This window comes from Gymnoscopelus braueri, assembly GCF_963280865.1.
Source record: "Gymnoscopelus braueri genome assembly, chromosome: 4".
In the NCBI taxonomy this organism is placed as follows: Eukaryota; Metazoa; Chordata; class Actinopteri; order Myctophiformes; family Myctophidae; genus Gymnoscopelus; species Gymnoscopelus braueri.
In genome coordinates, this window is record NC_137605.1 from 30,604,237 (window position 1) to 30,619,053 (window position 14,817).

A 14,817-nucleotide genomic window follows, 5' to 3' on the forward strand; every position below is an offset into this window, starting at 1 on the left:
ACACGCCAGAGAGACTAGTTTAAATTGAGTGATATTAAGTTAAATTCATGTATCTTAATCGTTATATTAGCAATGGGAAATGTATCTCATACTTACAGGACAACTCTATGAGATTGTGTTTTATTGAATTAACCGTATTAGATCTAATTTAGCGAGCATTTAAGAAAATACCCAGCAGCTGCTGTTAAATGACGGCGAACTCGTTCCCGCTGTCTGCTTGATTGACATGAGTCAACGACGTCCCTCTCAACAAAAAACAGCCAATCAAAAGACACGAGGCTCCACCTGGACCCGCCCACTACGCAAGGTTAACCTAACGACGATCTACAACAAGCCCCCATTCTCCCCAAGCTTGGCGATCTGCTATGGTAGATCTTGTAGATCTGCTATTATCGATGCGACGGGTGGGGGGTGAAGAAGAAAAGAAGAAGAAGAAGAAAAAAGATTCAACGAGGGTGAGGAGGACTGTTGAATCAGGCATTGTGCTCATGTAAATTAAAGTTACATCAGTGTTTGTTCATTTGTCAATTTGTTAACTTAAGTAAAAGTATCAATACTGCAATGTAGAAATACTATGTTTTACAAGCAAAAGTCCGGAATTCAAAATGTACTTGAGTAAAAGTATAAAAGTATTGGTATCAAAATGTACTTAAAATATCAAAAGTAAGTACTCATTATGCACAATGTCCCATTTCAATGTTCATTTTGAAATGTCTAACAATCATTCGAAAATAGCAGATCTACAAGCGACATTGTGAGCTTGTAGATCTGCTATTTTCAAATGTCCGAAATGTATATCGGGCGGAAGTGGTTAATGTATGTTTTGTAATAATAATCAAAATCTACAAAGTAACTAGTAACTAAAGTTTTCAAATAATTGTAGTGGAGTAAAAAAAAAACTTGAGTACTTTTTCCACCACTGCTCTGATCACATTGGACCGTTTACTGTCAGTGTTTCCGTTCCTGGCATTTGATTGGCTGTTTTCGCGGGCTTCTTCCGTCGCCTCCGTGTTGCTATTGGCTACTGTAAATGTCAATCACATTCGGGAAATCCCTAGTGGTGATGTCACAAATCCTCTCGCCATTTTTGTTGAGGAGCAGTCAGCAGTGTTGCCATGTCCACTTATTATAAGCGACTTTGGGATGTTTTTTCTGTAAAGTTGCTTGTACATTTTGGTAGTTGTTTTTTTTTGGCTTGTTTCTAAAGTGTAGTTGCTTATTTTGGGCTTGCTTCCTAATGTTGTTTAAACCAGTGGTTCTCAAACATTTTCATATCGAGGACCCCCAAATAAACATGTATTTGTCCACGGACTCGCATCTGAAAATATTTTGTGTCAGGTCAGGGACCCCCTAGCCCTGGTCCAGAGCGTTAGTGAGTTCTCTCTAACGCTCTGGACCAGGGCTAGGGACCCCCATACCAGTCCAGATGTGTATAATTTGTCACTTTTTTCTGATTTTTTTGAAAATAGCAGACCTACAAGATCACAACGCATCGGTTATTTTCAAATAGCCGATGTATTATAGGTGTACTCTAAAGTGCTCATGTGACCTAAGTTGCTTCTTTTGGCCTTTTCCCCCCCTAGACCTGGGTTGCTTATCTCTGTCCAAAACCTGGCAACACTGTCTGGGAGCAGTCAGTCGTGTGTTCATGAAAGGAGGGCTGGTGTAAGCACAGGTACACAGGAGCTGAGCAGAGCTGAGCTGAGCATTATCCATTACCTTGCGGGTTCTTTTGTTTTTGTTGCAAGCCGGGACATCTTACTTGTCCACCACATTAATAACACAATGTCGTCAGAGAACCTGAACCCAGACACTCAGGTGGACTACGAGGACGAAAAACAGGTGGGTTTTGATGTCAGAGCAGAGGCAGTGTTGGTTAGCCAATATAGCCTCTGAGCATGTTGGTTGCTAACCAGGGTTGCCATGTCCGCTTATTATAAGCGACTTTGGGCTTGTTTTTCTGTAAAGTAGCTTATATATATATATTGGTTAGTTGCGGGTTGTGTTTTTTGGGCTTGTTTCTGAAGTCTAATGTTGTTTAATTAAACCAGTGGTTCTCAAACATTTTCATGTCAAGGAAAGGACCCCCTAAATTAATATGTATTTGTCTGCGGACGCCCATCTGAAAACTGTGCCAGCAGACCCCCATACAAGATTTGTGTTGTTAAAATGTTTCTAAAATATTACACTCTTTTTTTAAAATAGCTTCTAAGATTTTTTTTTTGAAAATAGCCTGCGACGCCTTGTGAGCTTGTAGATTGGCTATTTTCAAATAGCCAATGTATATCATGTTTAAAGGGCGAAGGGCTCGCTTCTTTTGGGCTTGTTTTCATAGACCTGGATGCTTGTTTCTCTCTCAACCTGGCAACGCTGGTAGCTAACTAGCTAGCAAGTGAAGTGTTTGCATTCTGTTGAGTGGTCATGGTCAGGGGCAGGGCTTGTTGCGAACACTAGTCTCGAATTTAAGCCATTCAATAATCAGGGTTATTATGACATAATGACATAATAAGGGTGTGTCATTCAAAGCATTTGTGTTGCCTCTGTGTTGCTCTGTTTCACCATTGCCTCTTGGTGTGTCATTGGTTTCCACAGCAGGTTGGGCCTCATTGGTTGGTCTATCTATCCTGTCAACAGCTGCATTGTAACTTACGCATTTCAACAACAGCTATGTTGCTTTAGATGATTACCATTTGAAATTAACCGGTACCTCAGCAAAAGTGGCATCAATCACAGTAATAAAATGCATGCCCCCATTTCGTTTCTTGCAGTTGCTTTTTTAATGTTTTTTTAATGGTCATTATCCATGACCATGTCTACTGTCAAATAATATCGTTAGGTTTTCCCAACGAGGGTATTGAATGGTTGCACTGTCACACTGGATGGAACAATCACTGTAGCACATATGGTTATCCTTTTTTGGGTACCTTCAAAGAATAGCTACTTGAACACCAGTATCTGCGAATGTATAGCTATATATATGATATATAGCTATATATATATAGCTTGTTAATGCACACAGCAATATAGTATGGTTTGCTCCACAATTTCTCTGCTAGGGGCTGAGCATAGTAGCTCATATATTTCTCATCATGGATCCAAGGCAGCCACTCCCAATGGGAATCTGACTATAGTGGTTTCTGTGTCCTGATTCACATCATCCAAGCCCCAGCGACCTTTGTATAGTGGAATGTATGTTTATGCATGCTGAATGGTATTTGGTGTCTGTCTGCTCACTGAACTCCTGCGTGCAGTTTTCACACATTGTATGTGGGGAAATAGTTATGACTTCCACCGACAGGGGCTATTTAGACTGTGAACACCAACAAGGTGTGTCCCATTAACCTACTTTACCTCTGCTTTCCTATCCTGCTTTCAGATACTACGACAGTTGCCTGACTAGTTTGACTATGTTTCCATTCTGGCAACAATATAAAAAACATGTATGTTAGACATGGAACACTACTTTAGGTGTATGTCAGAAACTGCAAGAACCCCCAAATTGTGGTTTGATGTGTATACACACACACACACACACACACACACACACAGGCTTTTGCCATTTGTGTAACCTGTACACATATTTACAGATAATAAGTAGTAATCTTGAGATTTACTGGAAAAAGAGCCAGCAGAGCCATTTATAGCACCCATAGCAGAGTTTACCCAGAGCTTATCACAATGAATGCGAAGTGAACCTGTTGGTTGTAATGCTTAACAGGGGGATGTTGCATTTTGATGTAGTATGGCTCACAGCACACCATCATATTTAAGCCATTCATATTATGTCTATTAAGGAGACTAATAGAAGTTTAAAACTAGGCCTTTAACCAATAGAAATGCCTGAAAGGACATGAAATAATTGTTTCATACTCCAGTGTGGATATTTGGAACCAAATCTATTGCTAGTAGGTTGTTGATGGTTTATACGTAGCTCTGTCTGGTCCATAGCGTTAGAAGGAGTTCTCCTTAACGCTATGGTGCTTTCGATTCTTTCCCCTTGCACCGCGGTAGCGCAGGCTGTGCAGCCTCTCGTCTGTAGTAAAAATAAAAAATACACTTTTGCTACTCACCAAAACGAAGACGGTTTTATGGAGTTGAAAGCCTATTCTTCTAAGTGGGAACACTCTGAGCCCCCCACCTCACGTCTAAAATACACTTTTTGGCCAGAAAAGAAAATATTTCACCGGAAGGAAGAATCTGGTCAATAGGAAAATTCTATTGAGCAGATCTGTAGAGGGCACTGTGGAGTAACCAAAAACATGATGTTGTGATAACTGGATTTTTGTAAAGGCTGCAGCGATGCTGCTGTTTTGGGCTTACGTTTACAGGAGACAGGCATGAAATGAAATGGTCCAATTTATTAATAATTGATATCTAGTTTGGTTTACTCTTGTTTCTACAGGACTCTCAAGAGAAACATGGTAACCCAGTAAAGACTGAGGAGGCCAAACTCAAGGCCAAGTACCCCAGCCTGGGCCAGAAGCCTGGAGGGTCTGACTTCCTTATGAAGAGACTACAAAAAGGGGTAGGTGACGATGACTTGCAACTAAGGCTACATAGGCCTGTCACAATTATTACATAATCGCAGAATCACAATTATGAGATAATTGTCATAATCATATTCATGTTGAATTTTCAACATTTTCAAACAATTACGTAAATAGCAGATCTATGTGTTGTGAGCTTGTAGATTGCCGTTTTAGTATAAAGTTATTAAATGTCAGTCATTTCATTTCTTTGTATGTTTAAGTTATTTGTCATACCCGCCTTTGTGCAATTTGTTTACAAAGCCTAAAAGCCAAACACAAATGCTATTTTTATTTATATGTTCCAGTGTTAAATGCCAAAAACACAATTATTTATTTGTATGACAATTACTCGTCAAATAAAATGTCTTGATTTGATTGATTGCTTTATTAACAAGTTTGTGAACAGTACGATAGTACAGTCAAAAAAGCTATGCTAAAAGGATAACACAAAAAGCCCCAGGCGGCTTGTTTCCATTGTAGTCAATAATCGTGATCACCGAGCCCTACCTAGGAGACTATTGACCATGGCGTTTCCCAACTGAGTATGATGTCAGAGCAAAATGGCTGCTGTGTGCTGTGCATATGGTCAATACTTTGTGTTGATCCGTCTGGAAATTATTGCACTACTCAAAGTGTTTGCACTAGTGCACTTCATTAAATATCCATATTGTGTACAGTCAAATGGTGACATAAAATGTAGTAACTGAGGCCCAAGTAAGTGAGCTGGGGAAATTGTGAACTAAATTATATCCTAAATGGAGGTACTGTAGACCATACAGAATATTTACAAAAATTGGCATTGGCAAGTTTATTTGTATAGCACATTTCTACAGCAACATGCCAAAAAGGTGCAAGGTCGGACTCACCGGTCAGATTTCCATTTCTGTTGGACTAATAGGAACATCTAGCCTGGTAAACCATCCCGGTCGGACACCGATTGGCTCTTCCACTTTTTGGTTTCTGCATTCCGCCCACCCAGAGTTTGGGGCCAGACCGTTCTGCAGAAGACACATGACAATGTTAATTCACAAGGATCATCTACATCAGTGGTTCTCAACCTTTTTACACAGTACTTTGATTTGATTTATTAGACGTCATGGTTAAAAGAACAACACTTGTTACATACTTCTCAGGGACCACAATGGTCATACCAGCTCAAAAAATATGTGGCTCTTCAAGTACCAGCTCTATGACCGATGGTAGAACACAGTAGTGTAGACATATCCCATCCTAGTCAGCTATGCACTAGCCTCGATCTCCAGGCTTTTATTGCTTAGTTTTGCTAAAAAATAAAAGCCTGGCCCAACTATAGCCTGTACTGGGTATGAGGAAGTGTTTCATTTCCCAACCAACCAGAGTGCAGTGGGCGTCGCTCGTAATGTTGTGTTAACGGGGCGGGGGTTGACGGACAGATCGGTGAACCAATGGGATCAGGCGCCGTCTCTCGCCGGCTCTATACACACGCCCCTTTATACACGAAATCAGGAGGGTTGCAGCAGGCTAGCTATGCACAGTTCACACAGGAGGCACATTTATTCCTAATATAATAAGAATGTATTATTCACAGCTGTCAGACAACTTTACCGGCTTTTGCAATGTGGAGGCCACAGGTGTAACATAGGTTTTAACAGGGGACGTGGCCTGATTCAGTTTGTATCGTTAAGAAATCAATTGGTTTGTCTTTCAGCACTTTGGTTTGGTTATGCGCTAAACAGAAAAACACTGTGAAAAGCAAAACAAAGTCTGGACATTATAAAATGCTTCTATTCGGTGGTTTTACATAATGCCTTGCAGCTCTTCATAGTAATGCTTGCCGGAAATATGGTCCGTAGCTGAATCTGGTTTTAGAACTAACCTGTTTGTCATTCAAAAAGTACCCACAAAACGAATTTAATTAATAATAAAAAAAATATTTTCATGTGTGTTTACTAGATTATTACCTTTTCGGTGTGTATCATCTTTTTTCTTCTTTCTTCTCCCAATGTGTTAATTAACTTCATGCTAAACTGAATTGCAAGGCGTTACGGTCTATGTAAAACCACCAGAGCATTGATGTATAGAACTGCTTGATCATTCCATAAAGGTGTTCCTTGAGGTTTTGCATTCACTAGATTGTCTGAAAACAAGGATATGAGTTTGTCTTGTCTCTCTTCCTATCCAGCAAAAGTACTTTGACTCAGGTGACTACAACATGGCTAAGGCTAAGATGAAGAACAAGCAGCTGCCTGTGGCGGGGCCTGACAAGAACAACTTGGTGACTGGGGACCACATTCCCACCCCTCAAGATCTGCCTCAGAGGAAGTCATCCTTGGTAACCAGCAAGCTAGCCGGCTAGCCTCAGTCATCTCGTGAACGACTCCTCCACCCCCGGGGCTCCCAGAGAACGTCCCCCCCACCTGTTTCCCCAAGATGTCCACTTTCATCTAACCCTTCCTTGTTCATCTTCAGACAACACTTGGCTTTAACATATCGGACAGAGCTGTATAAGTTAAACTCCATTTGCTTGTATATGGGTGAGGTGGGGTGGGAGGGTTGGAGGTTTAGTGGCTCCCATGGCTGCAACGTCCTCTACCTTCTCACCGCACACATCTCTGCCCTCCCTTGCACACTCTGTTCTGCCACCACCTTTATGTCTTGGGTTTTCGGTGTTCCAAGATCCTGGTAGATGTGTGTCATCAGGCAGCGGGTTGGATGGGGTGAGTTAATGCACTTTGTATCATGTAAAATAATGTTTTTGCATCCTAAATGACACCAAAATGTGTGCATATGTTAAGGGAGTTAGGAACCATGATCGCACCGTTTTCTTCAGCAGTCGTGTTAACCCCTCCATTATTGCTGGTGGTGGGATAGATGTTTGTGAACAATTGCTTGCATACCAAATCTTTAAGGGGTGACTACCCATCTTTTAGGAAGGATTCACTGAAATTGTATCGGATAAATGTGGAAAACTGAATTGAGGCTTCATCTTATCCTGTCTTTTGGTTATTTTGTTGAAGCAATCCTGGGGTAGTCTGCTACAGCTCAACCAAAAGGGATTTAAAACTGCAAAAAATGTTGGTTCATGTTGCTTTCATTCTTGACTCCCATTGCTAATTTTCTCTATAAATATGCTGCATGATTGTAACATATGACAAACAAAACAAAAGGGAGTGGAGTGGGTGCACCAAGTTATAGGATATATTAAAGCAACCACCCAAACCCCTGGAAAGCTCATGGTCACACTTACTTCCTTCACTCTTGCTGTCTTGACAATCCACATACACACTATTCTGTATGTTGCCCTGGGCAAGAGCCAGCTGAATATATCCTTGTATCAATTTAAAGGCTGGGAATTATGCCAATCTCTGTGTTAAGTCTTAGTTTAGTGGTTGAGTTGCATCACAGGGTGAGTTTACCACAAGCCTAAAAGATTTGTAGGGAGATTCATGCACCATGCATTAAGTTTAAGTTTGTGTAAATATATATTTTTAAATTGCTCATCCATTTCTTATCTGCTTCACCAGGCTGTTTAGTTGGCTTCTGTTTAGCCGTAGTATCACTATCAAGATATATCACAACCATTAAGCCATTTCCATGCAACTGATAGATTGTGTTGCAAAACACTAACTAGTAATGGCTCTCAGTTGTTTCCCTGTTACACTAGCTAGACTTGTGTCTCTTTGGATCAGGTCGGATGCCTCTAGTGTCCTGCTAAACAGCACATCATTCTCCCATAATGACAGGCTAAACAAACACCAATCTATGATCTCACTGGTGTCATAGAGTAAATGGCAGGCAACCTGATAACGTCAGGTGTCAACACAGCTCCTAAGATCATCACTGGGCTTAAATTGGGGCTCTGCATGCTTGCAGGATGTGCTTACTCCTAGACTTGGCAAAGGGGAAAGAGATATCATGGCATGAGGAGAGGGCAAAGTTTGAGAGTGTGGTCTTAGCTCACTTCACACCTGTTGTCGTGGTTCACCCTCTGAAAGAGGTAGGAAGCACACTTAATGAATGTGTGCATTCTGATTAGAGCTGAACTAGAATGCAAAGATAATGACAATTATCCTCCTTAAATGTTAGTGCTTCAGGGAATGATCAAAAACGCACACTCCTCCACCATGTAGTCTAGGCAATAGGATGCATGCATCCTCCTGGTTGAAAAATTAAACATTTGTTTTCTCATTTGTGTCAAATTGTTAGAGAAATTGGCATTCGTGTGTGCTTGTGCTGGAGTCGTATGAATGCACTGTTTTCCCTGTTTTAGCCATTGTAAATAGACTTTAAGGGGAGAGAGATTTGTGTGTTTCACTTCTTTGTCACCTGCTTTCCACTCATTTCATGGCCTGAGGTATTTCTCTGTGATTCAGTGGTTCCTCTCTCCTTTTAGTTGAACACTACTTCTGCTCTATCTATATGTACTGCAGAGGCTCTGTGAATCTGTATAATATGGATATATATGTAAATGCTGCTGATTCAGTCGATGACAAATCTAAAAGAGACAACGCTCTGTAAAGAACACCTGTCCTGAATGATGCTAACAATCTGACCCTCTTCTCTGAATATCTCCGTCAATTACATTTCATCTCAAGATATTGTAAAACATGAAAGGAAATTCTATCCATATTTTGACGTTTCACACTTTAAATTGAATTCATTGTTAAACATAATAGCAAGCTCTAAGTAAAGCTTTAAGCTTAAATGAAAAAATATCAGTAGATGGAGGGTTATGTAACACACACACACACACAAAGGACAGGAGTTCTTGAAAAATACTGCACTGGCTTTGTACAGAGCAATTCAATGAGAGGGATATAGCAGGGTATGTTTAAATACCATGACACAGTGTGTCTCCTGTTCAAACATGTGCCAGAATGTATAAAAAGATTAAATGACAGGCTGTGTGCTCTAAAGTACTTTGTGCTGCTTTTACCTTAACTGTTTTCTTGTTGTTTTGCCTATAAAAGTAAAGTTTTTTTTTTTCATGTGTTCTCTTATTGCGTAATTACTATATTTCATCCTAGCCCAAGACAACTGCAGGGATATCAGGGGCACCCTTGCTTCACAAAGGGGGTTTACATGATAGGATGTCTGTGTGGAGAACACAAGATTGATTTTTAAGACATCAGAAAGTACCAAGAGTACTTGGAATGTTTTGGTTGTGTGGGAGTAGGTGAGAGGATTTTTGTCAGTATTTGAAATAAACTTTTACATTAATAAGAATTCTTTAGTTTCTGTTTTTTTTTTTTGAGTGACAATCCTATGTTATAGAGGTTGGCATCAAAATCACCCTCCAGTCAGCCTTTTCCATCAAATGTTTGGGTTCAGTCAGTCCATAATTAACCCGCTCCCTTAGAGGGGCGGCCATAGCTGAATGGTTAGTGAGCCTGCCTAGGGAGCCAGAGGCGCTGGTTGCCCCAGGTTAGATTCCAGGCCAGGTCAGCATATGTGTCGATGAAATGAAATTTGTCCCTGAGCAAGACTCTTAACCCCTAATTGCTCACAGGTTCTCATTGGAAACAAGACCGCAAGGACTTTCATGAACGACCTGTTAAAAGGAATTATCCTTATCCCTTGTATTGGAAACGGGCTCTGCATTTGGCAGACATAATAGTGGCATACATGGTGCATACTTGTATAATTACCACTAGGGGGTAGCAAAGTCATATTGGCGAGATTGGATTCCTGAACTTTGGTGGTGTGGGCCCTCAAATTCCTGTGATCCCACCATTTAAATCATGTCAAAATTCACATTGTACTGATGTGTAGTATATGCCTATGTAATAAAAACAGTTTTGCTGTTTAGGGTGACAAAATGTTGGTTTTACACATTGTGTACAAAGTAGTGTGTGTGTGTGTGTGTGTGTGTGTGTGTAATGTGTATGATACAAATACAATAATACAAACTTATGACTTCCTCTTAAGTGAAACTGAATTAGATACGTATTTAGAAGGTATTTCTGTTTTAGGGCATTTAGCTTCTGCACTGCAGTGTCGGGACTGGGAGGCAGGCCTGATTGATTGAACAGTTTGACAAAAAAGCACTAAGTACAGTTATGTCTGCTAAAGGGATTAAAACCCAAGAAAGCACTATGGCTTGTTTCCATTGGGGTCCTGTATATTCAATTCACAGAAACATTTAATGACAGACAAATATACAATACTATGCAAAAACATCATATAAACGAGTAATCAAAAAGATAAATATGAACAGTAAACAGTTATTATTTAACACCACTATTTCAACAGCAATAAGGAGGATAAAAGTATAATCTCAAATGTAGACATATGAGAATTAAAAAATAAATTGCGCTAAAAAAAGACAAAAACAAATGAATTAAACCCCAGTAGCCATACATCCTAGCATTATTGCAGCCAACAGGTTCAACAATGCAATTAATTTTTTACATCCGGTTTGTTGAAATGTACTATGAAGTGTTAGTATTATTGTTAATGACGCTATTTTGCACAGTAATGACACCTATTGGTTTCACAGAAAGTGAAAAGAAAATGTGTATGCCTGGGGGGGGGGGGTCGTTTAATGGCAGTTGCAAATTACACATAAAAACAAAGATTTTTTTTAAAAAAACTACCAAAAGTAATACATAAGTCCACTTTTTTGTTTAGCAAGAATCCAAACAACTTAGTAATGGTAAATATAATCAAATAAATCATAATACAACAAATATTAAAAATATCGTTTAATGCACAGGAATCCGCTAGACTCTTGATTGTGACAATATTGATGTACACACATTCAGATATCAATTAAGTAATTTAGACAATCTCACAACATGTGACAAATCTTCATAATATTTTGTCCTGTGGTGGAAAGTAACTAAGTAACTGTACTCAAGTACTGTACTTCAGTACAATTTTGAGATATTTTTACTTTAGTGGAGTATTTCCAATTTTCAGTAGCCTACTTTTACTTCTACTTCACTACATCTCAGAAGCAAACATTGTACTTTTACTCCACTACAAATATTTGACAACGTTAGTTACTAGTTACTTTGCAGATTGATTATTATTACAAAACATACATTACCCTCTTCAGCCCTAAATATATATTTTGGCCATTTGAAAATAGCAGATCTCCAAGCTCACTTAGGGTGCGTTCGGAAATACAGCACTGAGCGCACTGGCCAATACAAACTAATAGGCGAGTGCGCTCCGGTGTGCAATATCCGAACGCACCCAATGTGTCAAGATGCGACGCATTATGAGCTTGTAGATCTGCTATTTTCAATTTATACATTTATAAATTTGAAAACTTGCTAAATGGGACATTCTGCATAATAAGTACTTTCTACTTTTGATACCAATACTTTTGTATTTGTACTAGTACATTTTGAGTTCCAGACTTTTACTTTTAACTGAGTATTTCTACATTGCAGTATTGATACTTTTACTTGTGGAAAAAAAAATTAGTACTTTTTACACCACTGATTTTATCATTTTTATTTTATTTACCAATTTCACAGCGGAAGAGGCATGGCGAAGGAGGAGTTCAATGACGTCAGCGCGTACGCCTCTGGTTCCGCCCATACATAATACTATTAACACTACGTCAAACGGGCTTCATTTCCGTTGCAGTTCTGTCCGCCATGGGATACAGCTCAGCCTAAGCTTTTTTTTTCTTTCTCACAAGCTAGCAACAAAGCCCCGTCGTACTTTAGTTTCACTTTTAGTTTGAGCTAAACCTTCGTAGTTCTCGACACCATGATGAATTTCTCGGCGAAGTGGTCGAAACGGGCCTCAATCGTCGAGCATCTTTTCATTCCTGCTCAAAATGGAGTCGTTAGCGGAGTCGTAGAAGGGCCCATGCACTATCATGGCCAAGGAGGAAATGGCTCGTTCCAGATGGCCAGAGACACGCAGCACGGAACCGTGGGCAGCGAGACGGCACCACAACGGCCCAAGATGTTGTCCGTTAACGACTCGCCGAAACTATCACATCTTAGTGGCTTTCACTCGAAAAACGACCTCGGCGACGACGACGACGGCTCTCTGCCGTGCACTCCGGAGCTAGATAGCGAGGTCGACTTGTCTAGTTGTTCAGCGGGGGACGAGGTCTTGGAACACGACACTAGACATCTTATCGGCTGTTTCCTTGTGGACTTCGTAGGGGTTTCTTCTCCTTCGCGCAGAAAGCAAAGCGAGGCTCATTCGACCATGAAGAGAGTCGTGGAGGACGTCATTGAAAAGCATCGATACTTATATAATGGTAGGTAGTTATTAACCCAGACGGTAGAGACTGAGGCCTTCAGTGTTGCCATGTCGGCTTATTATAAGCGATTTTTTCCTGTAAACTTGCTTGTAAATGTTGGTAGTTGGCGGTTTTTCGGGTTTTTTCTTAAGTGTAGTTGCTAATTTAGGCTTGCTTCAACAAAAAAAATGTATTCAAACTAGTATTTCTCAAATATTTTCCTAAATGTTTTGTGCCAGGGAGCATTTATGTTGTTTGACGTTTAAAAAAAAAAATCCACATTTCATTGCTAGAGTAAAAAAAAAATAGCCAATGCATAATGGGTTCAAACTTCAAAGTGCTCATGTAGGTGCTTCTTTTGGGCTTGCTTTCCTATACCTGGTTACTTATTTCTCTCATTAAACATGGCAACACTGACAAGGCCTTGTCAATTCCGCTGAGAAAATGGAATATGCAGCTAACAGTTACTGAATACAGTCGTAGATGAATTAATGATGACTTGTATGCATAACTATGGGTGATGTCTGTCTGACGTGTGTGTTGTTTTCTTTTAAGGCATGATAAACAAACTGGAGCTGGATGAACGAGGAGAAGACATGAGTTTCATGAGTTCGGTAGCAAAGAGCCTCTTCAGTGATGGCACCACAAACTGGGGTCGCATCGCCAGCCTGGTGGCCTTCGGGACAGTTGTGTGTCAGTACCTGAAGAAGAAGGACAGGGAACAGTGCGTTCGATTGGTGGGCCACGAAATCTCCACATATCTCCTTAATGACCAACGGGAGTGGCTGATCAAGAACAATTCTTGGGTGAGTCATAACGCTATGTTATGTGACATGGTATGAGTAAGAAAAGGGGGTCTACTCTGTTGCATAATCGATCCGTTGTGCAACAAAGGGTGCATACTCAGTCCTGTCTAAATCTAACTTTTTCCCCCTCTTCTTCTTAGGATGGTTTTGTGGATTTCTTTCGGGTAACAGACCCAGAGTCCACAGTGAGGAACACACTGATGGCAGTTGCTGGATTTGCTGGGATCGGGGCGACCCTGGCCCTGTTAATCAGGTGAAATGTTGGACTCAAGAGACTTTGTTTATCCTGAACCAAGTAAAATGGGACACACACATGCTCAAAGATTCCATTGTTTCCATATTGGACCGTCAGATGGCAATGGGCAATGTGAGGAAATAAATGGGAAATTGGAGGAGAGGAAACTTTCCATAGAGTGAAAGAGTTTGAATATTTTGTGATTTTTTTTTTTTTTTCAATTTCCCCTTCATTTGGAAATTGCGTGAGGACGTTTAAGTTTGTGCAGTATGCGTCTTTATGCATCAACTTTTATTTAATGTACAAAATACATATTTTATTTTTTCTAATAAATCTATTACAAATGCACATTGTTTCTATGCACTGTAAATCTAAACTAGTAGGCCATGTTCTAGGCATGGTTCCCTGTGCTGCATGTTAATTCCACACAGGCATTAAACCTATTTCCTAAGGTATATCTATTCCCAACTGTTGGATCCTGCACTTAGTATGGATAGTCCACGCATGCCCAGTGATGGGCTGTAATTTGCATCAGTCTAGCTTAATTTCCTTGTTAGGAAAATGTATGTTTAGATCTGTACAAGGCCTGAAGAATGAGCACATTGAGGATTACTGGCAGTGCAATGTTCAGTAAGGCTAGATAATGGGAGGGCATGAAACATAGATGGAAATTGGCTTCGGTACATATTTAATGTAGATGATGAAAAACGCACCAAGACTCCCAGTCCTCATATGATCTACATACCTTAAGTGCCTGAGTTATTTTGTGTGCATGACTTCCAATACTAAAATTGGTTTAGCAGTTTATTTTCACTAGTCGAAGCAGAAGCTGTTCAACTGGTCTGAACTTTGAAACTGTCCTCGTATAATAAAAAAAAAAAGCAGATGTCAGCAGTTGTTGCAACCACACTATTTGATTGTGCTGAAAACAAACCACCCCCGCTCTAAACTGATATTTCCCCTCTGTATAACTCGGTCTATATGTTTATTCACACCACCACACCTGTAGAGAAAGCCGTGGCTGCTATTTCCTAGAAATTGCCGTGTCTAGTACGT

At 40.1% G+C, this 14,817-nt stretch overlaps 2 protein-coding genes across 2 annotated transcripts; both read left to right on the forward strand.

Annotated features, from left to right (window-relative positions):
• Window positions 1-1,628: 1,628 nt before the first annotated feature.
• Window positions 1,629-9,736, forward strand: ensab (endosulfine alpha b). The gene is made up of 3 exons (XM_080425482.1): window positions 1,629-1,842; window positions 4,403-4,525; window positions 6,691-9,736. The coding sequence occupies exons 1-3, from the start codon at window positions 1,786-1,788 to the stop codon at window positions 6,862-6,864; spliced, it is 354 nt and encodes a 117-aa protein (XP_080281608.1). The 5' UTR covers window positions 1,629-1,785; the 3' UTR covers window positions 6,865-9,736.
• A 2,342-nt stretch (window positions 9,737-12,078) lies between these two features.
• mcl1b (MCL1 apoptosis regulator, BCL2 family member b) lies at window positions 12,079-14,109 on the forward strand. The gene is made up of 3 exons (XM_080425471.1): window positions 12,079-12,738; window positions 13,276-13,526; window positions 13,667-14,109. The coding sequence occupies exons 1-3, from the start codon at window positions 12,234-12,236 to the stop codon at window positions 13,781-13,783; spliced, it is 873 nt and encodes a 290-aa protein (XP_080281597.1). The 5' UTR covers window positions 12,079-12,233; the 3' UTR covers window positions 13,784-14,109.
• Window positions 14,110-14,817: the final 708 nt, after the last annotated feature.

Coding starts and splice junctions, on each gene's coding strand:
- mcl1b (XM_080425471.1), top strand. CDS start 12,234: ATGATGAATTTCTCGGCGAAGTGGTCGAAACGGGCCTCAATCGTCGAG. Junction 12,739..13,275: donor GCATCGATACTTATATAATG/GTAGGTAGTTAT, acceptor TTTTCTTTTAAG/GCATGATAAACAAACTGGAG. Junction 13,527..13,666: donor TGATCAAGAACAATTCTTGG/GTGAGTCATAAC, acceptor TCTTCTTCTTAG/GATGGTTTTGTGGATTTCTT.
- ensab (XM_080425482.1), top strand. CDS start 1,786: ATGTCGTCAGAGAACCTGAACCCAGACACTCAGGTGGACTACGAGGAC. Junction 1,843..4,402: donor ACTACGAGGACGAAAAACAG/GTGGGTTTTGAT, acceptor TTGTTTCTACAG/GACTCTCAAGAGAAACATGG. Junction 4,526..6,690: donor TGAAGAGACTACAAAAAGGG/GTAGGTGACGAT, acceptor CTTCCTATCCAG/CAAAAGTACTTTGACTCAGG.